The 27563-nt window shown below is 41.5% G+C and overlaps 1 protein-coding gene across 2 annotated transcripts; it reads right to left on the bottom strand.

Moving 5' to 3' along the window:
• Nucleotides 1–121: 121 nt before the first annotated feature.
• Nucleotides 122–26911, bottom strand: grm1b (glutamate receptor, metabotropic 1b). 2 transcript variants are annotated; one of them, XM_071365315.1, is made up of 10 exons: nt 26780–26911; nt 21950–22797; nt 18422–18671; nt 15670–15905; nt 10880–11126; nt 10292–10460; nt 9738–9864; nt 3947–4335; nt 3144–3676; nt 122–2424 (listed from the first exon to the last, which is right to left on the bottom strand). In XM_071365315.1, exons 2-10 carry the CDS (start codon nt 22677–22679, stop codon nt 1467–1469), a joined length of 3639 nt encoding a protein of 1212 aa, XP_071221416.1. In that variant the 5' UTR covers nt 22680–22797; nt 26780–26911; the 3' UTR covers nt 122–1466. The 2 variants fall into 2 exon arrangements, with proteins under 2 accessions (XP_071221416.1, XP_071221417.1); XM_071365316.1 differs by having other exon boundaries at nt 122–2389.
• Between the last annotated feature and the right edge of the window lie 652 nt (nt 26912–27563).

The raw sequence follows: 27563 nt of genomic DNA, 5'->3' as shown, positions 1-27563 counted from the left end.
CTGACAGCAACATCAGGTTTGTTGTAGGCTAGCGATATAGACCAGAGAGTGGTAGCCTACACTTTCATTTTGCCGCAGGTGACCAAGGTATAGACAGCCACCACGAATGAATGACTCAGTACACGTGCAAAAAAAGTATTTTATTTATTCTAACAAAACATATATCTTCAATAATGTGAACGACAATGACTGTTTGCACTACTGTGTTTGATACATGTTTAAAACAAAGCATTCTTTGACACTATGAAGGCATATCTATCAAATAGCCTATTCATGGTACTAGCCATTGTTTATTACATTATATATAGTGAGATCATAAGAATTGGTAAAAGTAAGAATTATACTGTACAAACCAACAGTCACTATAAGCAACACACGTATAAATTGTAAAATAAACGTAGTAATTCCTTTTAGTAAAACTAATCTGAATCGTTACCAAAATAGGATGCATACTACTACATACTGTACATTCACAAAAGTAACAAATTACATTTTTGGCAGTCATATTATAATAGACACTGTTGCAAGTATGGATTTAGAGGAGTGTTTATAAAATATACAGACTTGCAATAGAAATTAGAGACATTTTAAAATGTTTTTCTGTAAATGGAAGCAATCCGGATACATGGCAGTTGAATCCTTCTGGTTTTGTTTGCTACATTCTTACAGTAGTAGGTTATTTTATCTGTATAATATATTCATTCTGAAGTTATCTGATGAAGAAAGTGACTGTGACAATCTCTGTGCTTTTTTTCTGAATAATACACACTTGTTTTGAGCAAAACAACAAAACACATTCATCTAGAATATTTGACATTGTAAGGTTATAACTGTATTAGAAAACATGGGCCTACACAGTGCATACATTATTTATAGACATGTTTGTGAACTACAGGTTGGATAGTCTATTATGATAAACAATCTACTTTCAAGCGGTGGAAGTTTGCCTTAGAGAAAACAAGAAACAAACACAACCATTATTGTAATACCTGATGATGGTCAAATTGACACTGCATTGTACCCTTAATAACTGCTACTTACATGACTTCAATAAGCTACACGAAGAAGACTACAATAGCTTCAATAAGCTACATGAAGAAGACTACCTTAGCTTTTTGCTTTCCTAATAAGACACTGAGCAAGTTCAAAGATGTTCATCTCTTGCATAAACATTGAAATACATTTTGCAACAGGTTCAATCTTTTCTTCGTGATATTTATTATACAACAATAAGACCTTTAAAAGTGTGTCCTGTGCTTTTTTTTGCTCACTTTCATCCCTGTAAACACACACTTTTGCTCATAGATTTCATGAGTCAACCAATATAGTCCAGTCAATCACTCAATAACGTATTCAAGACATTTTGACCATTTCTTACTGGTCATTAAATGGAACACAAATAATATGCTACAAGTCATCAGCTACAAAATGGCTCTATATTATTCTACCATATCTACAGTACTCGTTCACAGCGTTGAGGAGTTTTGTGTGTAGTCCTTCAGAATGACGGAGGCATAGTTTGGAGGGGTGCACAATATGGACTCGGACACGGGTGAGGCGTTATGAAAGGGGCTCCCCATGCTCGCTGTATCACGAAATGGGGAGGGGGGCATCAGGGCCATAGAATTCTCCATTGCTAATTTGAGCTGAACGAGGTCGTCGTCCTCTTCTTCGTGAATCAGGGCATTGTCATACATGTATCCATGGAGGAGGCCAAACTGCTCGTTCTCCACCTCTACATCCTCCTCAATCTCCAGGTGGGAGGTGTGTTCCTCGTCGTCGAGGGAGCCAAGGTCTAGTTGCAGGGGCAAGACTGCATGCTGCTGGATGAGATGAGCCTGGTGGTACACAGGCCTGCCATGACTGCTCCCAGACCTGCCCCCAAAACCCTCACCACCACCAACAGGGCTGGGCGGAATGATCATGTCCATATCATTGAGCTCAGGGATGATGAAATCACTGTTGTACTTGCCCACCACCTCCTGTAGCTGTAGGTGGTCCATGATGACTCTCTGCTGGGGGATCACTCTGCTCTGTGGCAGGTGCAGGGGCATGTGCTCAACGGGAGGGTAATATTCAACCACCTCCTCGTCCACCTCTTTCATCGGCCCACCGGTGGTGGGCATTATCTGCACATGGGACATCATGTGGGGACTAAGGGGAGGGTTGTATCTGACTAGGTCGCTCTCGTCCTCCTCAGCTACATTGTACAGAGTCTTGGTGCTGAGGTCAGAGAACTCCATGGCCATGCTGCTGCCTGTGTTATGGTAGGTGTTAGTTAAGGGTCTGATGACGGCCATCTGATTGGAGCATCCTGCTTCCTGTCTCTTCACGTGCACAGACAGTCTGTGCCAATTGTGCTCCCCTTTTGGAGGATGATGTCTTGCACCTGGTTCAGACCATGACACAGACTTTCCATTAGAACTATGAACAGAATAAAGATGGCTGTTAGCTATTTCATAGGGACTCAGAAAGGTGGAGACAACAACTGTGTTTCTGGTTCATGTAATAACATATTTAAAAAGGAAAGTTAAAATCTCTAACAAATCAATTCTATGTTGATGGAGACTTTACAAAATGCATATTTTTGGTTTGAATTACTGAGGATTGTATATTTATTTATATATTCAGATGAACGTATTTCCAATATACTATACATCCTAATTCTGTGGTACAGTGTATCCTGATAGTGATCCTTCAGTACTCATGGGTATGCTGGTTTTAATTATATTCAGCAACAGATCAACGGTGGTTGTTAATTGAACATTGACCTGGATCTGGCATAATATCCTGTAACACTCTCTCTGTGTCCCAAATGGCACCATATTCAATACATAGTGCACTATTTTTGGCCCAGGTCAAAAGTAGAGAACTAGTCTATATAGGTTGCCATTTGGTACGCAGACTCTGCCCTCTGAGCGTGAATTACTGTAAAGCAAAATCAGCATCCCAGTGGTACCTCAGGAGCAGGGCCCGTATTCACAAAGCGTCTCAGAGTAGGAGAGATGATCTAGGATCAGATCCCCCTGTCCATCTTATCTTATTCATTATGCTCTAAAAGGCTAAACTGATTCTATATCAGCAGTCCTACTTTGAGACTCTTTGAATACAGGCCCAGGAATGACTCATTTCCATCAACTTACTTCTCAGAGTTCTTCTTCCGTTTGAACATGTCGAGCAGGCTGTTGCTCCGGCAAGCGATATTGCCGTCGCCGACGTGCATGCGCACTACATCTGAGGTGGTGAACGCGCTGCGCACATTGCGCTCCGGCTTGGCGAGGATGATATAGATCTTTGGCGAGAACATACAGCCCAATGCCACAGTAACACTCAGGCTCACTGAGAACGATGTGGTGATGATCTTATAGTTAGAGCCAAAGTAGATGGGCACAAACGCCAGCCAGATTATACATGTTGTATACATAGTGAAGGCGATGTACTTGGCTTCGTTGAAGTTAGCCGGAACGTTGCGTGTCTTGAAGGCGTAGTAGGTACAGCTCATGATGAGCAGGCCGTTGTAGCCCAGTGGCGCTACCATGCCCACCGTGCTTGTGTTGCAGATCAGGAAGACCTCCCTGATGCTGGGGTAAGACTTGACGGGCATAGGCGGCTCCAGGATGATCAGAGTAACCTCCAGGGTGAGCTGGACACTGACTAGGAGGCCGGCGATCACCAGCTGATTATACAAAATAAGAAGAACACACAGGTTTTATATGCCGCTTTTTTTCAAGGACACAAAGACATACCAAAGACAAAACAATAGGTGCGTCTGAAATGGCATCCTATTCCTTATAGTGCACTACTTTTGACCAGAGCCCTATGCAGGCCCTGGTCAAAAGTAGTGCACTATATAGGGAATTGGGTGCCATTTGGGAGGCATCCAATGTCCAAACCAAACACATGAAAACAAGAACAAAGAGAAATCTAAATAAGTCTATATAATCACCTGGGCCCAGGCGCTCATAAACCGCGGCTTCCTGGTACAGATCTTCTTCTTGCTGCCAGCCAGGATGCGTGCGATGCGGTTGGTCTTGGTGACTAATGCTGAGTAGCACATGGTGGCTGAGAGGCCCACCAGGAGGCGCTGCAGGTAGCAGGAGACCACGGTGGGCCGGGCGATCAGGGTGAAGGGGCAGATGTAGCCCAGGAAGATCCCGGCCAGGATGATGTAGCAGAGCTCGCGGCTGGAGGACTTGACCACAGGCGTGTCTCGGTACAGGACGAAGATGAAGGTGACAAAGGAGGTGACCAGGATGCCCAGGCAGGCAAACACCACCTGGACGATGGACTCTGGGTTCCCCCACTCCAGGTACCGCAAGGTGATGGGCTCGCAACCTGGGGAGAAGACACAGATAAAGAGAATAAGCGTGAGACCTTTCTCTGAAGATATTTCATTTGAAACAAAGCACAAAGGCTCTTACTGTATGCAATAGGCTAACTGATTGATGGATTGATTGATTGATTTAACCTAGGTCCCAGACAGTGTATGTCTGACTTGACATTTCTTAATTCCAAATTGACAAAACTACCCAAAATCACAAAGGATGAAATAAACTTATAGTGGATAAAAAATGTCATTCTGCACAGTTGAATATTATTAATTAAATATGGGTAGCCTATAGCATTTTTCTTTCTCCAAATCAACCATCTGAGAGCCTGTGTAATCGCTGCCTCCAGTTGGAAAACACACCAAGTAGTAAAGTAGGTTTTCAGCTCAACTATAAATAAACCCCTTCTCTACTTAGGGAGGGCCAGTGCACAGCTCAGCTAGCCATGGGGAGGGAGAGGCAAGCTGTAGTACAAAGCATAGCCATTAGAGGCGAGGGGGAACGACAGGACTGCAGCAGGAGTCAGTAAATCACTGCAGCATAACACTGGTCCAATCATCCAACATCACCACAGTATCCATCCACTGACACAGCTAACTAATGGCAAATATTTCACTGACCGATTTTATATTAAAGGGATACTTCAGGGTTTCGGAAATTACGCCCTTAATCCTTTTCCCCAGAGTCAGATGAACTTGTGGATACCGGTTTTATGTCACTGTGTCCAGTATGAAGGAAGTTAGAAGTAGTTTCGTAAGGCAATGCTAACTAGCGTTAGCACAATTACTGGAAGTCTATGGGTATCTACTAGCATGCTAGCAGATACCCGATTCCTGTAGACTTCCAGTCATTGCGCTAATGCTAGATAGGATTGGCTTGCGAAACTACCTCTAACTTCCTTCATACTGGACCCGGAGACATAAAAATGGTATCCATGAGTTCATCTGACTCTGAATTAGATAAAGAGCCTCAATGCCAAAATCATGAAGTATCCCTTTAACGTCAAACAGCAAAAACTAAATAATCACACAAGGTCATTAAGTAGTTTGTGTTATGGTTGTTAAAATAATTGCTATCTAAACAAAATGTTCACTTTCACAAGGTTGATGACAATTATTTTTGGTTAGTATCGTTGTTTCATGTCTAATACCTCTGACGTGAAAGGTAAACATTTAAATTAATTTAAAGGAGAGCATCTTATCTTTGAAGAGCTTGAAAGCCATAAGCAGTAGCAATAAGAAAGCTAGGGCTGTATGATACATGTTGATTATGATTAATTGTTCTCTGGTGTCATGGGGTGCACCTTTGAAAATAGGAAAGCGGTATAGGCCAGATGGGTGAAATAGTGCTGTTACCAACAATCATGGATTAATAAACTCTGCTGAGCACAAATTAAGTGTTGTGCTGCGAAGGCTTTGAAGAACTGAACTTCAAAATCAGACTGTAATACCCCTGTGGGAATAGTGCCTCCCCTGTGAATAAGATATCTGCTCTGAGCTCTTATTAAAGGGATATTTAAAGGAATACTTCAGGATTGAGATGAACTCGTGGATAGCATTTTTATGTCTCTGCGTGCAGTTTGAAGGAAGTTGCTATCTAGTGCCAACGCAATTTCCAGCTAGCGTTAGCACAATGACCAGATACCCATGGACTTCCAGTCAGATGCCCAAAGACTTCCAGTCATTGCGCTAATGCTAGTTAGCAATTGTGCTAGCGCTAGTTAGCAACTTCCTTCAAACTGCACGCAGAGATATAAAAATGTTATCCACAAGTTCATCTGATTCTGGGAAAGCAGATAGAGGGCCTTATTGCCAAAATCCCGAAGTATCCCCCTGAACAGAAAGGTTGAGTGCATCACATGAGCAAGGAAGTAAATATTGACTTTAAATAGACAATATACTTTGGGCCTACTGTAATGTCATGTAATAATACACATGGATGTAATAGTATTAGATAACATGTGGCTAAAAATCCTCTGATGTATTGTAACCAGGTATACAGTGCATTCGGAAAGTATTCACACCCCTTTACTTTTTCCACATTTTGTTACGTTACAGCCTTATTCTAAAATGGATTAAACAGTGCCTTAGACCACTGCACCACTCGGGAGGCCCTTCTCATTCTTCTCTGCAGATCCTCTCAAGCTCTGTCAGGTTGGATGGGGAGTGTCGCTGCACAGCTTTTTTCAGGTCTGTCCAGAGATGTTCGATCGGGTTCAAGTCCGTGCTCTGGCTGGGCCACTCAAGGACATTCAGAGACTTGTCCCGAAGCCATTCCTGCATTGTCTTGTCTGTGTGCTTCGAGTCGTTGTCTTGTTAGAAGGTGAACCTTCACCCCAGTCTGAGGTCCTGAGGACTTTGGAGCAGATTTTCATCAAGGATCTCTCGGTACTATGCTCAGTTCATCTTTCCCTCGATCCCGACTAGTCTCCAAGTCCCTGCCGCTGAAAAACACCCCCACAGCATGATGCTGCCACCACCATGCTTCACCGTAGGGATGGTGCCAGGTTTCCTCCAGACATGATGCTTGGCATTCAGGCCAAAGATTTCATTCTTGGTTTCATCAGACCAGAGAATCTTGTTTCTTATGGTCTGAGAGTCCTTTAGGTGACTTTTGGCAAACTCCAGGTGGACTGTCATTTTACTGAGGAGTGGCTTCCGTCTGGCCACTCCAACATAATGGCCTGATTGGTGGAGTGCTCCAGAGATTGTTTCACTCCCTGATCTGTTTCACCTGTCTTGTGATTGACTCCACCCCCTCCAGGTGTCACTTATTATCCCTGGTGTACAGTCATGGCCAAAAGTTTTGAGAATGACACAAATATTAATTTTCACAAAGTCTGTTGCCTCAGTTTGTATGATGGCAATTTGCATATACTCCAGAATGTTATGAAGCGTGATCGGAGGCAGGGTAGCCTAGTGGTTAGAGCATTGGACTAATAACCGAAAGGTTGCAAGTTCAAATCCCCGAGCTGACAAGGTAAAAATCTGTAATCTGGTACAGTTCTGCCCCTGAACAGGCAGTTAAACCCACTGTTCCTAGGCCGTCATTGAAAATAAGAATTTGTTCTTAACTGACTTGCCTAGTTAAATAAATAAAAATTTGCCATGCAAATGAACTGAATCCCCAAAAAACATTTCCACTGCATTTCAGCCCTGCCACAAAATAACCAGCTGACCTCATGTCAGTGATTCTCTCCTTAACACAAGGTGAGTGTTGATGAGGACAAAGCTGGAGGTCATGCTGATTGAGTTCGAGTAACAGACTGGAAGCTTCAAAAGGAGGGTGGTACTTGGAATCATTGATCTTCCTCTGTCAAACATGGTTACCTGCAAAGAAACACCTGCAGTCATCATTGCTTAGCACAAAAAGGGTTGCTGCCAGTAAGATTGCACCTAAATCAACCATTTATCGGATCTTCAAGGAGAGGGGTTCAATTGTTGTGAAGAAGGCTTCAGGGCGTCCAAGAAAGTCCAGCAAGCGCCAGGACCGTCTCCTAAAGTTGATTCAGATGCATCTGCACGCACAGTGAGGCGAAGACTTTTGGAGGATGGCCTGGTGTCAAGAAGGGCAGCAAAGAAGCCACTTATCTCCAGGAAAAACATCAGGGACAGATTGATATTCTGCAAAAGGTACAGGGACAGGACTGCTGAGGACTGGGGTAAAGTCATTTTCTCTGATGAATCCCCTTTCCGATTGTTTGGGGCATCCGGAAAAAAGCTAGTCCAGAGAAGACAAGGTGAGCGCTACCATCAGTCCTGTGTCATGCCAAAAGTAAAGCATCCTGAGACACATTCATGTGTGGGGTTGCTTCTCAGCCAAGGGAGTGGGCTCACTCACAATTTTGCCTAAGAACACAGCCATGAATAAAGAATGGTACCAACACATCCTCCGAGAGCAACTTCTCCCAACCATCCAGGAACAGTTTGGTGACGAACAATGCCTTTTCCAGCATGATGGAGCACCTTGCCATAAGGCAAAAGCGATAACTAAGTGGCTCGGGGAACAAAACATCGATATTTTGGGTCCATGGCCAGGAAACTCCCCAGACCTTAATCCCATTGAGAACTTGTGGTCCATCCTCAAGAGGCGGGTGGACAAACAAAAACCCACAAATTCTGACAAACTCCAAGCATTGATTATGCAAGAATGGGCTGCCATTAGTCAGGATGTGGCCCAGAAGTTAATTGACAGCATGCCCAGGGTGAATTGCAGAGGTCTTGAAAAAGAAGGGTCAACACTGTAAATATTGACTCTTTGCATCAACTTCATAAGCCTTTGACACTTATGAAATGCTTGTAATTATACTTCAGTATTCCATAGTAACATCTGACAAAAATATCTAAAGACACTGAAGCAGCAAACTTTGTGAAAATTAATATTTGTGTCATTCTCAAAACTTTTGGCCACGACTGTATATATCCCTGTGTTTCCTGTCTCTCTGTGCCAGTTCATCTTGCATGTTTTTCAAGTCAACCAGCAGTTTTCCCGTATTCATGCTTCTATTCTCTTTTGCTAGTCCTCCCGGTTTTTGACCCTTGCCTGTTTTCTGGACTCCGTACCCGCCTGCCTGACCATTCTGCCTGCCCTGACCTCGAGCCTGCCTGCCACTCTGTACCTCCTGGACTCATAGCTGGTTTTGACCTTTTGCCTGTCCATTCTCTTGCCTACCCCTTTTGGATTGTTTAATAAATATCAAGACTCAACCATCTGCCTCCTGTGTCTGCATCTGGGTCTCGCCTTGTGCTCATATAGATGGTTGTCCTTCTGGAAGGTTCTCCCATCACCACAGAGGATTTCTGGAGCTGATTGTTCAGTTTGGCCGGGCAGCCATCTCTAAGAAGAGTCTTGGTGGTTCCAAACTTAATCCATTTAAGAATTATGGATGCCACTGTGTTCTTGGGGACCTTTAATGCTGCAGAAATGTTTTGCTACCCTTTCCCAGATGTGTGCCTCGACATAATCCTGTCTCGGAGCTCTACGGACAATTCCTTCAACCTCATGGCTTGGTTTTTGCTCTGACATGCACTGCCAAGCATGGGACCTTATATAGACAGGTGTGTGCCTTTCCAAATCATGTCCAATGAATTGAATTTACCACAGGTGGACTCCAATCAAGTTGAAGAAACATCTCAAGGATGATCAATGGAAACAATATGCACCTGAGCTGTAACATAACAAAATGTGGAAAAAGTAAAGGGGTCTGAATACTTTCCCGAATGCACTCTCTTTTATCCTTCATTAGCTTTGTGTATATGTTGATGTAGGCACCTCTACAAAGACAAAAAAAGCTAAAAGCAAACACCATACACTCCTAGATAACCCAACAACTCGATGGTACTGTTTTGGACCCATTTATGCACAATTCTGTAGATATGAAAGAGAGAAGGGAAGGGCACCGTACTATACCTTCCAGTTCAGGGTCCGGCCACCAGCCCAGGTCGCAAGCCTTACAAGTGAACTCATCCTGAACAATCTCGTTGTCTTTACAGGCTGTACAGATCCAGCAACAGCTCACCTCTCCCTTCCTGATCACCTGTTTCGATCAAACACATAGACAGGATGAGATTACACTGTTGGAGTCTCTCAACTCACTCAATTTACCCATACAGCCGGTCACAGTTCTCTCCCTAGTCCCTACTTAAGGCCCTTGGCCTTAACCCTTAATTTGCAGATATGCAGCATCTGAATAAGTATAATCAGGGTAGTGGTGGGGTGTCCACCATATTGCTTACACCTTACAGATCTGAAAAATTGAAGGTTTTGCAGATTGCTAAGGTGTAAATTGGGCTAACACGAGTTATGGAAAGGGAAGGAGGAGGAGATTGCTTTCGCAATGGCATGCAGATTTGTTTTAATGAGAAAATCAAGCACCAGTGGGCGTCCTAGTGTTAATGAAAGTCAATGGATAAATAAATAATATCGTTCAGTAGCATCAGACCAGCTGGACTGTTGACACCTACCTTGATCTCTCCCTTGGAGCAGGGCTCGCTGCAGACGGAGAGGACCATGTCACTGTGGTTCATCTGCATCATGTAGTCATCAATGCTGAGCTGACCCTCGTGCCAAGAACCCACATTGATGTAGTCGAACGCACCAGGCTCCACATACTGTAGGTTCATGATTTCATACCTAAGAGTGGAGGGAAAGTTGCTCTGAAACTTGTATCTGATTCAAGTGTATGGAGACTTATTTTCATAGTGAAAAAGAAAGCAACAGATTATATTATATTCATCCATGGGCAGGGGACTTTGGTATTCATAGATATTGATATTTGTTATGTTTCAGGAGGATTGGTTATCTTCTGGGCACGTCTTCCTAATCATATGCGAACAGTATTGTCACTGTCAGGGGATTTTTGTTGAGTACTAAGAGTAGATGCTGTACTTGTCGGATTCATACCGCAGTCATCTCGCTCAGGAAACCATCATCTTAACCTTTAGTTTAAGAGGAAATCCCCTCTTGGGCTGAGGGTGACACTGGTTTTATGTCTGGTGGCAGGGCTATCTCATCATGAGACCCTGACTCTACATCGCCTGGGCTACACCTACCTGCCAGGTGTGTCCCCATTCTCATCAAACCACACATCTTCTCCAGACACCCCAGTGAAGGAGGTCCTCATGAGGAACTCTAGCAGCTGGCTTCCATCAATGGGGTCCATAGCTTCACATAGTCCCACATGGCCGGGGCAGAGGTGGCTGTGCATGTCATGGAGACCCTGAGCCATGGCGTAGATAGCATTGATGACGAATCCCATCTTACTGTCCTGGACATAGTTGTCCTCTAGACTTTCGTAACCTGCCGAATACAGTTAAAACATGAAAGGAAGATTAGGGATGCATTGTTTCCTCAAAGTAATATTTTTTTTTTTTAAGTACTTCATGTTTCAGTTCTGTAAGCATTATACAAGGATTATACAATGTTATGCAATACAAAGTGAAATAGATAGTCATAGCTGAATATTAAATAAAACATTTTTTTATTGTCAAACATCTTTTGCAGCGTAATATAGACTGAAATATTACAAAGGAATGATAGGGTGTCCAAAGACACCTGCTTATTGTTCTTCTTGGGTTTTGTGCATCAGAAGGACACACTGTGCTGTTCTGCTCTGTGTCTGGGAGCATCAAAGGGCAGGCATCATTATGTTATGGCGTCAAAGAAATGCTTGTTACCATGGAGGCCACCAACCATTTTGTATTCGTAACTCGCAATTGAATTAGGTATACATAATGTGGTAATAGTATCATTAATTGACAGAGGAAGAAAACCTATTATTCTAATTTATTCCTTCCTCGATCCAGTTGCGTCCCTGTTTACCAGATATACAGGTCTTGTGATTAAACCAGTTCGACACATTGTGCAGTAGGTTAAAAGATAGAGACAGTAGAGTAACACTTTGACGATTTGCCTCCAATTTGAAGAGAACAATATAGAACTAGGTCCAGGGACACCCAATCGATTAACAAGCGTGAAGCAAGCTAGAAGCAATATAAGAAGCACATACTGTAGCTGATCTCGGTCTTATACTAATCGCAATATTAAAGGGCAACAATGCCACTTTTCAACCTGATATTCGTCATCTCCAGCACCAAACCAGTGTCTACATAATATGTGAAAACAGCGAGCTTCTAGGATCTGTGGTTAAAAAGATAAGAAGAAAGGCTCCTGAAAAATGCGGATCTGTGATATCACATGGTAGGATTAAAAGTAAGAAAAAATAATAATAATCAAAAGCTGCAGCAAGTTTCTAGCCAGAGGGAGGGTATGTTCTTGTTCCCCACGTCACCGTGAATCTCATAGTTTGTTTTAACTTTTGCTTATGTCACCGTGTAGAACGTTTTAACGTTCTGTTTTTTTTCCCGACAAAATGTAGAAATGCGCAGTTTTCACATATGTAGACACTGGTTTGGTGCTGGAGATAATGAATATGAGGTTGAAAAGTGGTGGAGTTGCCCTTTAATAATAGTATCCGGTACAGAAAGAATCAACAATTTGATTCGTATCAATTTGTGAATCAAACAGTTCGGGCACAATGATTGCTCAGTTTTCAGATGTTTTTATTTATTTATTTATTTATTTTTTACTGTTATTTTACCAGGTAAGTTGACTGAGAACACGTTCTCATTTGCAGCAACGACCTGGGGAATAGTTACAGGGGAGAGGAGGGGGATGAATGAGCCAATTGTAAACTGGGGATTATTAGGTGACCGTGATGGTTGAGGGCCAGATTGGGAATTTAGCCAGGACACCGGGGTTAACACCCCTACTCTTACGATAAGTGCCATGGGATCTTTAATGACCTCAGAGAGTCAGGACACCCGTTTAACGTCCCATCCGAAAGACAGCACCCTACACAGAGCAGTGTCCCCAATCACTGCCCTGGGGCATTGGGATCTTTGTTTAGACCAGAGGAAAGAGTGCCTCCTACTGGCCCTCCAACACCACTTCCAGCAGCACCTGGTCTCCCATCCAGGGACTGACCAGGACCAACCCTGCTTAGCTTCAGAAGCAAGCCAGCAGTGGTATGCAGGGTGGTATGCTGCTGGCATGTGTTTGTTTGTAGCCAGGCTTGTTTAAAAAAAAAATATGTATCAACTTACTGAATGTTACAAGTACAAACAAACACACCAACAATCGATTGGATAGGGTTGTGGATAGTGGTATGAAGAGTGAGAGTTATACACTGAGTGTACAAAACATTAAGAACACCTTCCTAATATTGAGTTGCACCTGCTTTTGCCCTCAGAGCAGCCTCAATTTGTCGGGGCATGGACTCTACAAGGTGTTGAAAGCGTTCCACAGGGATGCTGGCCCATGTTGACTCCAATGCTTCCCACAGCTCCATCAAGTTGGCTGGATGTCCTTTGGGTGGTGTCCATTCTAACCTCATGGTGTCTTAACGTATTGGGCCAAGGTCCATATAGGAACATGCAGCTTGAGGTTCTACAAGGCAGACCAGCCAGTTCGCATCTCATCTAATGCGTTCAAATGTTATTGGGCTTATGTTTTATACAGGCAATCTCAAAACCAGGAGGATGTGAGAATACACAGCGTGTGAGGGAAACCAGTTGTTGTGCTCTCACTGCAATGCATAAAATCCCCCCAATAGCTTTTATATAGTAGGGGTCAACAGATATACATTGATAGCGTTGAATTTCAGGGTTGATATGCCTCTGGTTTGGTATCTATGCAGCTTAGGAAAAACCATCTTAACCATAAAGGTTAATGACTTCCCATCAAACAAATCACAGAGTTTTCTATTGATGATACACTATATCAGTCAACCTCTATGTATATTGCCAGAGTGATGTGCTTTAAGAGTTCATTCGGGAAAATACACACTCACCATTTTGGAGCTCTATACAAAGAAACGACAGAACAGCAGACTATGACTCTATCTCTGATTATTACAAATTATCAATATCCTTGTTATAAATAGTGCAGAGCATAAGAGAAACTTAGTGCTTGATTTATTAATGAGGAGGTGGATATACATTAAAAAAGATCAAACTAGTCTTTGAAAAGGAGATGTAAAAGAGAAACGTAAATTCATGCTAAATATTTAAAAAAATATATATATATACTGTATACTGTTGCATGCATTGTTTTATATTTACCTTTCACTTGAATCAAAATATATTTTTTGAAAACATCAGTAATTTCTATAGAATTCATCACTGGATTTGCTAAACAATGGTAACCAACTTGTAAGTTAAGTTTGAAAACGCACAGTACCAGTCAAAAGTTTGGACACACCTACTAATTCAAGGGTTTTTCTTTATTTATACTATTTTCTACATTGTAGAATAATACTGAAGACATCAAAACTATGAAATAACACATATGAAATCACGTAGTAACCAAAAAAGTGTCCCGTCCACAGGACGGTTGAGCTAACGTAGGCTAATGCGATTAGCATGAGCTTGTAAGCAACAAGAAAATTTCCCAGGACATAGACATATCTGATATTGTCAGAAAGCTTAAATTCTTGTTAATCTAACTTCACTGTCCAACTTACAGTAGCTATTGCAGTGAAAGAATACCATGCTATTGTTTGAGGAGAATGCATAATTTTGAACATGAAAAGTTATTAATAAACAAATTAGGCACATTTGGGCAGTCTTGATACAACATTTTGAACAGAAATGCAATGGTTCATTGGATCAGTCTAAAACTTATCACATACACTGCTGCCATCTAGTGGCCAAAATCGAAATTGCACCTGGGCTGGAATAATACATTATGGCCTTTCTCTTGCATTTCAAAGATGATGGACAAAAAAAATACAAAAGAACGGTTGTTTTTTTCTTTGTATTATCTTTTACCAGATCTATTGTGTTATATTCTCCTACATTCCTTTCACATTTCCACAAACTTCAAAGTGTTTACTTTCAAATGGTACCAAGAATATGCATATCCTTGCTTCAGGGCCTGAGCTACAGGCAGTTAGATTTGGGTATGTCATTTTAGGCGAAAATTGAAAAAAAGGGGTGGATCCTTTATTAAGAGGCTTTAGCAAGGCACACCTGTTAATTGAAATGCATTCCAGTTGACTACCTCATGAAGCTGGTTGAGAGAATGCCAAGAGTGTACAAAGCTGTCATATAGGCAAAGGGTGGCTACTTTTAAGAATCTCAAATATAAAATACATTTTGGGGCTCCCGAGTGGCGCAGCGGTCTAAGGCACTGCATCTCAGTGTAAGAGGTGTCACTACAGACCCTGATTTGATCCCAGGCTGTATCACAACACTTTTTTGGTTACGACATGATTCCATATGTGTTATTTCATAGTTTTGATCTTTTCACTATTATTCTACAATGTAGAAAATAGTACAAATAAAGACAAACTTGAATGAGTAGGTGTGTCCAAACTTTTGACTGGTACTGCATATAGTTCAAAAGGAATAGAAAAGTGCAAGGTGGGGGAAAAAAAACGTTTTGAAGACATGCTTTTTGAGCATTGTTTCAAGTGATCAATATAGCTTTAGCTAACCAATTCATCTGATTATTCACTTTTTTTTTTTTAGATCCAATGTGCCTTTTAAATTCAATTTACCTAGATCATCTTTGGTTGGCCAGGAGAATGTTTTAGAAATAAAATAAAACAAAAACAAAACATTATTGTATGGCTAGATGCACAGAAACTATTTATTTGCTCCAGTTTCATGAAACTTCTAGCCATTTGAGACAAACATACCATGTAAACATCTAAAAATCGAATGTAATTATAGTTGAGACACCATAAAGTATACCATATGCTAGTTTACATTGTAAGTCAGCAACCCTTCTGAAGAAACCATTATCAATCTCTATCATATATTTTTCTCCCCATATCTACCTGAGCAGTTTTTCCTGTAGTTCATGTTCTCCAGTGGGTGCCCTGGGATGCGGCACTGGAACCTGTGCTGCCAGAACTCAGGGAACCACGGGTTCCTGGTGTTGGTGTTGAGGCGGAGCTTTAGGAAATAGTCATCGAAGGACGTGACCTCCTCCGAATGCAGCTTCACAGTGATACCGCCCACAGCCTCCTGTTCATAGCCCTCAACCACCTCATCTCTGTCTGCCCAGCCATCACTGTGGGGAGAGACACAGTAACATTAATGTTAGGACTACTCCTTACCACCCCAAAACGGGTGGTGTTTTAGAGCATTTCAATGGTCCCCTGAAACAGATGTTGAGAAAGTTTTTAGATGACTCTGGTAGGGACTGGGACAAAATGGTTACATGTTCTTTTGTTTGTCTACATCATATAGATGCCAGACAAGTTGGACAGCCTGAGGGAGGAGATGGCAAGACAGCATCTTCAAGAGTCACAACAAAAGCATAAGGTATGGGGCGACAAAAATGCAAGAGAAAGTGAAATGAAGTCCGAGCAGAAGGTGTTACTACTTCTACCTTCTGATTCAAGTAAACTGCTTGCCAAGTGGCAGGGGCCGTGAACAATGGTCAGGAAGACAGAGTCCATGTAACCTGTGAGATTCTCTTTCCAGGAAAGCTTCTTCTCAACCAGAGAATATCAGAAATAAAGTTGATGAATATATTCTCTGTGTTGCGTGTACTCATTCCATAGCTTAGGGAGGAGTAATGAGCGTGTGCTCCATGATACATGAACATCACAGCAACCTCATCACAGCCTCCTGCTCATAACCCTCCACCACCCCATCTCTGTTTGCCCAGACATCACTATAGGGGACAGAACATTTCATCAGTAACACAATACATAGAAATACACACCTTGCCACTTGCCAGGAGAGTATGCTAATCATATTATATTTTTGTGTAGCACACAAAATTATACAATTGACGAAATGAATGCCCTCCTCCCTCCTCCAGCATGGCAACATCACCAATATCAAGCCATCTGTTTCACAGCACTACACACACACTATGCTCCAAGAACCTGCTGCTCTGACGTCAGCACATTGAAGTCATCATTCAAATCATGGTATGAACAACAACAAAAACACTCAACCAGGCCATACCACCTCCATGTGGGATACTGGGTATAATTGTTGCATTGTCTAACCTTTACATAGAAGGAAGCCTGTAGCTTATATACCCAAATCAAAGACAATGGCAAATGTAATGTCAGCGTTTAACAAAAAAGACCTCTGCTATTTAGAGAAGGCCTCTTGTTTCTTACAGGAATCACATACACATATATTGGGTTGCAAAACATGTGTGCTCTATACTGTACTATAAGTAACGTTGTATTTTACAAACTACTGTATTGTATGTTGGGTAAAAGCATCTGCAACAGTAAGTGGATACATACTGGATGAATGAGGTCCACGCTGCAAATAAGCCGTTCCTCTCATCCTCCACACAGCCCAGGATAGATGGATGGTCATCCCCAGCCTCCTCTATCATAGATGGACCCAACGCAATGGGCTGGCTATGTTCACTTACTGCACTGCTCTACAAAACAGTCTTTTTTCAGTCGCTAGTCTCCTTGACCCAGAAAGAAACAGCCGCACCAATCCTGTGTCCTATTTATCACCCACGAAGACGTCACAAGCTGCATAACTCAACTGCAGAGAGTTTAAAGCTTTATAGATTTGTGTTTTATCATCGGTGTTTCATACTGTATCCTCACTATCACCATATAACAGTGTTACATCACTTACTTTGTTTGTATATACAATATGTTTCTGTCTTTTGATGAGGAATTGTCCAAACTGTTATCCAGGGTTAGCCTGCATGGTCCAACTGTATTGTTATTGTGTGAAAGGAAACAATAAAACCTACAATTGAAAAATGACCAGGCTAATTCGGGACAGTTGTAGCTGCTGCTGGAGCTTCACTACTCCTGTCAGGTCTTCATGCTAGCTAGCTCCATCACTGCATAGCTACAGTCTTACTACAGTGATCTGTGCTTTGATGCTCAGTAGTCCTCACCACTGAGCTCTGTGCTGGAGGTGCTGTCCCATATTACCCTAGTCTCCCACTGCGTCTGTGATCTGACAGGGGGAGAGAAAAGAGCTGTCCCATATTACCCAAGCCTCCCCAGTTTGCCTGGTCTCTGACAGAGGAGAAAGAGAAAGATAGAGAGCGGTAGAAATAGATCGAGAGAGAGCTGTCTAACCATGCATTATTCATGAGAATGAGTGTGATTAAAAGCTTCTTTCTGTTTTCAGAAGGACCTCCAATACTGCTAGAATAATGATTATTATTGTGTTCAAGTATAAACTGAGTAAACCATAGGGGGCCTTGGTATGATATATCAAAGGGAGAAACAGCACCATATTACTTAGGACAACCCTCAATGGTCATGGCAATAATTTCGCTATACTATATGATAATAATGAGGTCAATCACTCCACAAAATGGAGTAAGGTAAGAACAGAAAATTTGCCATTCTATGTTCAGATTGATCTGATCTGGGACCTAATGAATCATGCGTTTTAAAGTAGGAGTGCTGATCTAGGATCAGGTCCCCCTGTCCATGTAATCTTATTAATTGTGATGTAAACTGGTCCTGAATCAACACTCTTACTTTGAGATGCTTGATACATTAGGCACCAGTTTGATATCTCACTTTGACTCATTGCTAAGACTGATTATGAACATATAAAATGATCTAACTTTACCTCCCGATGAGAAGGAACTCCCCTGCCACCCCAAGTCGTCTCATAGCCATGAGCAGTCCACGGACCGTCATGCCCTCGCAGAAGCAGACGACCACCCGGGCCTTGGGCAGGCGTTCTCTCAGCTTCCTCAGCAGCCTGTCAAAGTGCTTCTCCCCAGCGTTGCTGTAGATCTTGTCTGAATGGGCGATACACAGCCCCTCCTGAGAGGCCAGCTCCTTAAAAGCTTCCATGCCACTTTCTCCGTAATTACCTGGGAAAATAAACAGCATTAATTAACAAACAAAAAAAACAACACTATATCATGGTCTTTAAAGGTAAATATATATTTTAACACAATATTATTTAAAAGGTCAATACAATATTCTACATTCTGAAGAAGTTTAAGACATTTTGAATTATAACTCCACCTGTAAGTATTGCCAACAAGCCAAACACAACAGCACTGCAACCTATAACTAGTGACTGCATTTCAAACTTTCAGTCTGTTTGCCATGTCATGTCACTGTAACTCATGTCACTTGTATTATTTAATAAAAACACATATCATTCTACTCATCGGTCTGGTAAGTAACGAAGGTGCAACAGAACAGAAATGTAATTGGGTTTTAATGAGTTCATCAACAACTCTCTGCCTGAGTCCTCTGAGTCGCTTCACTGCAGGTAGATCAAAGGTCGCATCACAAATGGCACCCTATTCCCTTTATAGTGCACTACTTTTGACCAGGACCTATAGGGCTCTGTTCAAAAGTAGTGCACTATACAGGGAGGGAATATGATACCATAGGACGCAACCTGTGACTATGCACAGCAAGCAGGCAGCTATAAACCGTATATCATTCAGATATCTCATCATCGGGGCATGGAATCTTAATTATTGCATAATAATCTATCCTACTGCCTGGCTCTTATTACTGTACTGCAGAACAGAACTGTAGCTACTAAAGCAGAGAATTGTCTTGTTTTCTCAGTCTCATATGCTGTAGTTGTTCAATACTATAAAGGTGGAAAACATTTTAAAAATATAGATTTCTTATTTCCAGTAGTTTATAAAATTGAAGTGAATTAATCGAATGAATCATCTTGACTGAATTACATCATGTTGCAGAGAGTTTGTGGATAAGGACAGCATTATTATTTCTATCTAACCTCTTAAATGCAGTCATTAACCAACAGTCGTCTCACCAGGATACTTTCTGACAGCTGGATACCTGGTGGATTACCTGCCATCACCTCCCCAGTAAGATTTAGTAGGACAGACATTTGTGGAAGACTTGGTTCACGAAATCCTCCAAAGATTCAATTCATATAACTCAAGAATTTTGTGGAGTTGAGGTAGTGACTAGTGAGTTGTGGTAGTATGTTGCACACATTCATTTCTAAACAGAGGTCAGAAGCAAGTTGTAAGTATGCTATTGCCATGATAAACCAACAAAACAAAATGATATCTTTGGGAACATCAACACAAATCATTGCAAGGGATGCCATCATGTAAAAGCTTCTATTGTAGTACCTTTATGTGGGAGATGAAGTACACTCTTAGAAAAAAGGGTTCCAAAAGTGCTCATCAGCTGTCCCCATAGGAGAACCCTTTGACTAACCATTTTGGTTCCAGGTAGAACCCATTTTGGTTCCAGGTAGAACCCATTTTGGTTCCAGGTAGAACCCTTTTGGGTTCATCAAAGGGTTCTCGTATGGGGACAGCCGACGAACCCGTTTAGGTTATAGATACCACCTTTTTTTCTAAGACTGTAGTCATGATTTGATCTGCTTCAACGATGTAAAACTGGATTATAATGGAAGCAAAAAAATTCTAGCCTCTTGGGTGCTGCCATAGAGTTACATTAGAAGTGTCCATCCAAAAGGCTCAAGGTCATTGGCCACAGATAAAATTACGTCAAATCACATATCTACAGTAGCTTCTACAGTAGCTATGTCAACATCATACTTTCAAAATCTTAGCTATTCATCATCATCATGAATCAAGTCGACAATCTACTGGCAAATCCTTTTTAATCCTTGACATATGAAGAGAAATAATGAAGAGAAATTATAGATAAAACGTACCGGTGCTCATCGGCCATTGGACATAAACATTACACAACAAGTTGGGAATCGCAAATTCAACAATGAGTGGTTTGGAAGGAATCAGTGTTGCTAACTGCAAGCAAATCAATTATTAGCCTGCTATTCAGTGGAGTACCTGTGTGGTCCCAAGTCTAAGATTAAGGGTCTCTTTTCCTAGTTTATATTTTATAAACATTCAACATTGGCCATGCTGTCAATGAAGCATGATTTGTGCCACATTCAAAACAACTGTTAACTCGGATCTACAAAATCTGACATTAGTGAGTTCAAGACAACTGGGAACTCGGGAAAAACGAGCTACGACTGGGAAAATGTGTTTTGAACTTTCATCCAACTCGGAATTGTAAATTCGGAACTCGGGCCTCTTTCTAGAGTGGTGACCTGAAGAACACTGACGTCACCATGATTCAACCTTTTTTTCTTAGAGTTCCCAGTCGTCTTGAAAGCCCCATCAATCCAGAGAATGCCAGACTTTGATGACAAAGTTTGATGACAAAATTTACCCACGAAGGACCAATTGTCAGTAGAAACCACATTTGTTGAAGCAAGTCAGCCATATCGGCTATGTTATTTTAAAAGGCAGTAAATGAGGCTGAATGAACTGTTTCGCTGCCAGACAAGGCTCCGCTGATAGCCAGGTATAGCAGTGGTAAGGTGTTAGGACTGCTGTTGGAACTCTGCTGTTGGGACAGCTTTATGTAGGCCCTAACAGTTTGTGGGCACCGTTTGTCACCGTTATAGTACACTGAATGTATTGTTTAGTGTTGTGTAGTGGCTTTGCTTGCATGCATCCCACATTATTTATTTTTGTGCCCCACCAAGATCTACATGCTAAAATCGCCACTGAGATAGAATATTCCGTCCTCCCTAACCAACAGCTGAATCCAAACATTGCCCTCTCTTCACTGGTCTGACACTTCTCTCCACACCCAAATAAGACCTTCAAAAGCTTCTGGCTAGACCAGGGTTAATGAACGTTAAAGTGCTAGGAGCAACCATAGAATTTGACCATGAAAAAATGGCTTCTTCCTACAGAGGCTTCAACGTCTATTTCACGTTTGTTCAAATGTAATTTCATTGAAATGACGTGGAAACAACGTTGATTCAACCAGTGTGTGTCCAGAAGGTTGTACCTTTTTCCTGAACTGTAGGCCTAAGTTAGAGGGATGAGGAAGGCCTGAATGAACAAGCACAGGCTATACGCTTTGGTGGATGATGTTGAACCCCCCCCCCCCCCCCCCTTTATGAGCTAAATCCATTAGGATTATGAATTATGAAAAATCATAATCAATTGTACAATAACACATATGAGAGTATCCGCAGTTCTGCCAATTATTTAAACTTAATCAAATTGTGTTTGAGTAGATATTGAAGGCAAAAATACCAACATGCAATTACTTTGTAAAAAAAAAACATACAGTAGGTCTATAGACAGTGACTTACCCTCTGTATGGACTGCTGACACATATGTCCAGTTATAGCGTTTCACAATGTCCAGGATGGCTCTGGCTTGGAGAGTATCAGAGGGCACAACCCTAAGGAAATACTTGAAGAGCGTTTTGTCACTCAGGTCTATGCTGGTCGCAGAATATGCTATCTGGGGGATATTGAACAGCTGCAGGAGGTTCTGAACTTGAATAGCCACTGAGCTTGACCCAGGCCCGATAACTCCTGCTATGGGTCTCTTGGTGGCGGGTGGCTGACTCGCAGGCATCCCTTCCATGCACCACTGTCTGGAGGTACCATCCTTGTTGTCATCATCCCGGATCGAGATGAGAGAGTCTCTAATGAACTCAATACTCTGCTCCAGAGCCACTGAGGAGTGCCAGCAGGAGTCCCTGATCTCGCACCCCAGAGTGATGTTGGGTAGAAGACCCGGGTCGGAGTTGATTCGGTCCAAGGTGTGGAACATCGCTTCTACTCGTTGGATTCCGTACTGTTCCCGAACCTCACCGCATTTCCTCTCCGCTACCTGCTCTGTTGACGGTTGGTGGTGGACCGAGAACAGGGCACCAATTATAACGTCCCCATCCATTCTGGCCACCAAGCGGGACGAACCAGCTTTAGGAACCACTGACCTCTCAAATATGTTACTGGGGGAGACGAATGCGTCATACAGTAAAATAGGGAAATACAAAAACCTAACGGCATTCAAGAACATCATATTCCACATGGTGTAAACGGTCTTGGTGATAGAATCATGTCCGCTTTGCCATTGGGAAGAGCTGTGGGTCCAAGTTTAATCGAAGATCCATCATCTCCTTGCCAGACCTCTTTCACTGGTGTCTTTTCTGCAGATGAGATACAGATATTAATTAAACTTTTCTTTAGAAACAAATGATGATAAACAGCTGTCCGTTGCCAATCTATCTTTGGCAACTCTTTATACCCTTTGAAACGCTACATAACTTCTCAATTAACCAAAGGAAAATATCCCACTGGGCACAGACGTCAACTCAACGTCTATTTCACGTTGGTTCAATGTAATTTAATTGAAATAAAGTGGGAAAATCAGTGTGTGCCCAGTGGGAGAGCTATAAATGCAGAAGCGAACTTGACATTCAATCATGAATAATCAAAGTAATAATAGCCTAGCCTACAGTAATTTATAAGTATATAATGACATTGAATGCTTCTGATAACATGTACAACAAAAACAGCTCGCCGGAGGCTGATTAAAAGTTGATTGGTCTGATGGTTGGTTTTGCATGGCTGGTTTCAGCACCTAGTCATTGAACAGCACTCAGCGCTAATTTGCCTGTTGAGTTTGCAGTAATTTACCCACACTGAGATTGTTTTAGGCTACATACATTTCTGCTAAACATGCTGCTAAAATGACTAATTGAAATTATGAATCAGATCTCATATAATTTACTACACCTTGAGGCCTATGTACAGTACCAGTCAAAAGTTTGGACACACCTACTCATTCAAGGGTTTTTCTTTACTTTTACTATTTTCTACATTGTAGAATAATAGTGAAGACATCAAAACTATGAAATAACAAGTATGGAATCATGTAGTAACCAAAAAAGTGTTAAACAAATGTTTTACAGATTTTTTTTACCTGTATTTCACTAGGCAAGTCAGTTAAGAACAAAATCTTATTTTACAATGATGGCCTACCACGGCCAAACCATCCCCTAATCCGGACGACGCTGGGCCAATTGTGCGCCGCCCTTTTGGACTCCCGATCACGCCCGGTTGTGATACAGCCTGGGATCGAACCAGGGTCTGTAGTGACGCCTCTAGCAATGAGATGCAGTGCCTTAGACCGCTGCGTCACTCGGGAGCCCCAAAATATATTTTAGATTTTAGATTCTTCAAACTAGGAACCCTTTTGCTTGATGACAGCTCTGCACACTCTTGGCATTCTCTCAACCAGCTTAACCTGGAATGCCTTTCCAACAGTCTTGAAGGAGTTCCCACATATGTAGAGCACTTGGTGGCTGCTTTTATTTCACTCTGTGGTCCAACTCATCCCAAACCATCTCAATTGGGTTGAGTTCGGGTGATTGTGGAGGCCAGGTCATCTGATGCAGCACTCCATCACTCTCCTTCTTGGTCAAATAGCCCTTACACAGCCTGGGTGTGTGTTGTGTCATTGTCCTGTTGAAAAACAAATGATAGTCCCACTAAGCGCAAACCAGATGGGATGGCGTATCGTTGCAGAATGCTGTGGTAGCCATGCTGGTTAAGTGTGCCTTGAATTCTCAATAAATCACTGACAGTGTCACCAGCAGTGTCACCAGCAAAGGACCCCCACACCATCACATCCCTTCCTCCATGTTTCACGGTGGGAACCACACACGCAGAGATCATCCGTTCACCTACTCTACGTCTCACAAAGACACGGCGGTTGGAACCAAAAATCTCAAATTTGGACTCATCAGACCAAAGGACAGATTTCCACCGGTCTAATGTCCATTCCTCGGGTCTCTTGGCACAAGCAAGTCTCTTCTTATTATTGGTATCCTTTAGTAGTGGTTTCTTTGCAGTAATTCAACCATGAAGGCCTGATTCACACAGTCTCCTCTGAACAGTTGATGTTGAGATGTGTTTACTTCAACTCTGTGAAGCATTTATTTGGGCTGCAATTTCTGAGGCTGGTAACTCTAATTAACTTATCCTCTGCAGCAGAGGTAACTCTGGGTTTTCCTTTCCTGTGGCAGTCCTCATGAGAGCCAGTTTCATCATAGCGCTGGATGGTTTTTGCAACTGCACTTGAAGAAACTTTCAAAGTTCTTGAAATATTCCGCATTGACTGACCGTCATGTCTTAAAGTAATGATGGACTGTCATTTATATTTGCTTATTTGAGCTGTTGTTGCCATAATATGGACTTGGTCTTTTATAAAATAGGGCTATCTTCTGTATCTTCTGTATAAAAAAAATAAAAAATAAAAAAATAAATGTATACCCCCCCTATCTTTTCACAACACAACTGATTGGCTCAAACGCATTAAGAAGGAAAGAAATTCCACAAATTCACTTTTAACAAGGTACACCTGTTAATTGAAATGTATTCCAGGTGACTACCTCATGAAACTGGTTGAGAGAATGCCAAGAGTGTGCAAAGCTGTCATCAAGGAAAACGTTGGCTACTTTGAAGAATCTCAAATATAAAATATATTCTCATTTGTTTAACACTTTTTTTGTTACTACATAATTCCATATGTGTTATTTCATAGTTTTGATGTCTTCACTAATATTCTACAATGTAGAAAATAGTCAAAATATAGAAAAACCCTGGAATGAGTAGGTGTGTCCAAAGCTTTGACTGGTACTGTATACAACCTATTGAGATTTTCAAAGTCTAACGAACATTCAAATTGACAATCACTTACAAACGGTTTAGGTAAAATAGGCTATTTCACAGTTTTTCATTGATTAAAATGTTTCAGACATTTGTGAATGAAATGCCATATTATTAATATAGGGTGAAGTCCGCATTAGTGGGGCATCAGGTGTAGTGGGACATTTGTGTTTGAGAGTACAGTACTATGGTCATTTTGCAAACCAATCACAACAAATGTTATTTTGGGGTTGCTACTGCATGTGTTCTGTGTTGGTTAGTGTGACATCACATCATTGATGGACATACCCATCATTTATGGTCAGGTTTAGAAGGGGTGACCCGTTGAAAATGATGAAAAATCGCTGTACTATGAAACCTTGCACTAGAATGAAAAGGCTGTCATTCTGTCAATTATAATTTAACAATCTAGCATTTTGGTGTTAAAATTAATAGTTATTGATAGTGTTTTGAATTATAATAAACATTCATGTAACCAGCTTGAATATTTTATAAAAATCTGATTTATAGTACTGTCCCATATCTAATGAAGGAAATGACAGACAGGGAACTTTTCAGCTATAAAAATGCACAACATAAACCTTTAATCAATTTAAATGTAAGTTCCTTCATTAGATATTCTAAAGTACATTGAAATATGCTGTTTTAGTTGTTTCGTAACGTCTCAAAATCAAGTCTAGACGCTATATAGCACATAAACATCATGGGATGACAGTGAAAGGAATTAAAGGGAAATAACAAGGGTGGTATGGAAAGAAATGAAGAGCAATGACATGTAAGAAATGTAGGCTAGAAAATAACCTCAATTTATGAAAGGGGACAGCATTTAGGGAATAATAGATTCAGGATCAATTAAAAGCTGAGCAAGCTCCTTTAGGTAGATTTTCACCAAGAGCTTGGAATGTCCCCAAATCAATTTCCCAATAGCATTGAGAGGGTCTAATAGAAGATTATTGACAAAATAAAAAGTAAAAAAAACAGAGAGTGTGTTATCTATATGCCTCTACAAAGTCTTATTGATGATTTCATAACAAGTGCCAGGTGAAGTGGGACACTAATGTATTTCTAATGAGTAAATAGTGTCCCACTTCAACGACTTAAATGTCCCACTAAAACTTAGAGCCAGGCTTTAGGAAAAGTAGGGGTCTGATGTTCTTTTAGGGGTATTAGCATCCACTGAATAATACATGATCAACTTGCTTCATCATCAAAATGTAGATAAGACCTTAATTAATTGAAATAAACATACATTGAGTAGGGGTAGACTTATTTTGATTGTGTACATAGCCATCTACCAAAAAGTGGCCCACTCATGCATATATCACCCTAACTAAACAAAATGCTACCATCATTGATATTCACATGAAGAGCAGTCTCCTCCATTCATGTTACGTTGCACCTTTTGAAATCCTTAGCATAAAACACCTTAAATATCATAACGTTAGAGTGCGGACATACCTGCACCTCCTGCCTCGGGAACATTGCGTACCTCCTCGTCTCCTGAACATCCCAGTTTGGAGCCCAAGTTAAGCCTTTGCCGCGCCAATACAGGGTTTCTCTTTTTGCCCCCCTCCCCTCTCTCTCTCTCTCTCTCTCTCTCTCTCTCTCTTTTTTAAAATGCAGCATGGGTGCCCCCCTTCTATTCCTCTTGATCATTGCATGCATCTTTAAAACCGGGTCACATAAACTGCATTGTATGTCCCCGATAAAAGACAGTATGCAGAGAGAGATAGACATAGCTAAGCTACATTAAAAAGTGAATTGCATGTACAAGCTTGCTTTATTTATTTTTCAAAATAAAGGTATGATCATGTCAGTATGAAATTAGGCTATAGGATTCTGCAGCTATTGGCTAATAGTAGTAGGCTAGGCTAGGCTAGTCAGTGGTATAAGCTGATATGTAACATATCTAAATAGACAACAGCATCTATTTGTTTGGCGGCGCATCCAATGGCTGCGCATCCAAGTTAAGCTTCCCCTAAAGTAAATTGAATTGAACTTGCCATAATGATATACTTACTGCTGTCTATACAAAAATAACCTGTGCAAAGAAAGGAGTGGGAAATCAGAACGGACTTTTTCGCGAACAGTTATTTAGCCTATATTATTAGCCTAATTTATGACTATGCAATATACTCATCACATTATAGGAATAGTAGGCTATTTTACATCAGTCTGCACATGCGACGATAGATGCATGCAATGCTTTATCATTAAGGTGAAAAATATAGCTTCCCCAAAC

The sequence above is a fragment of the Salvelinus alpinus genome, chromosome 25, assembly GCF_045679555.1.
Source record: "Salvelinus alpinus chromosome 25, SLU_Salpinus.1, whole genome shotgun sequence".
Taxonomy (NCBI): domain Eukaryota; kingdom Metazoa; phylum Chordata; class Actinopteri; order Salmoniformes; family Salmonidae; genus Salvelinus; species Salvelinus alpinus.
This window is presented reverse-complemented; position numbering and strand designations above follow the sequence as displayed.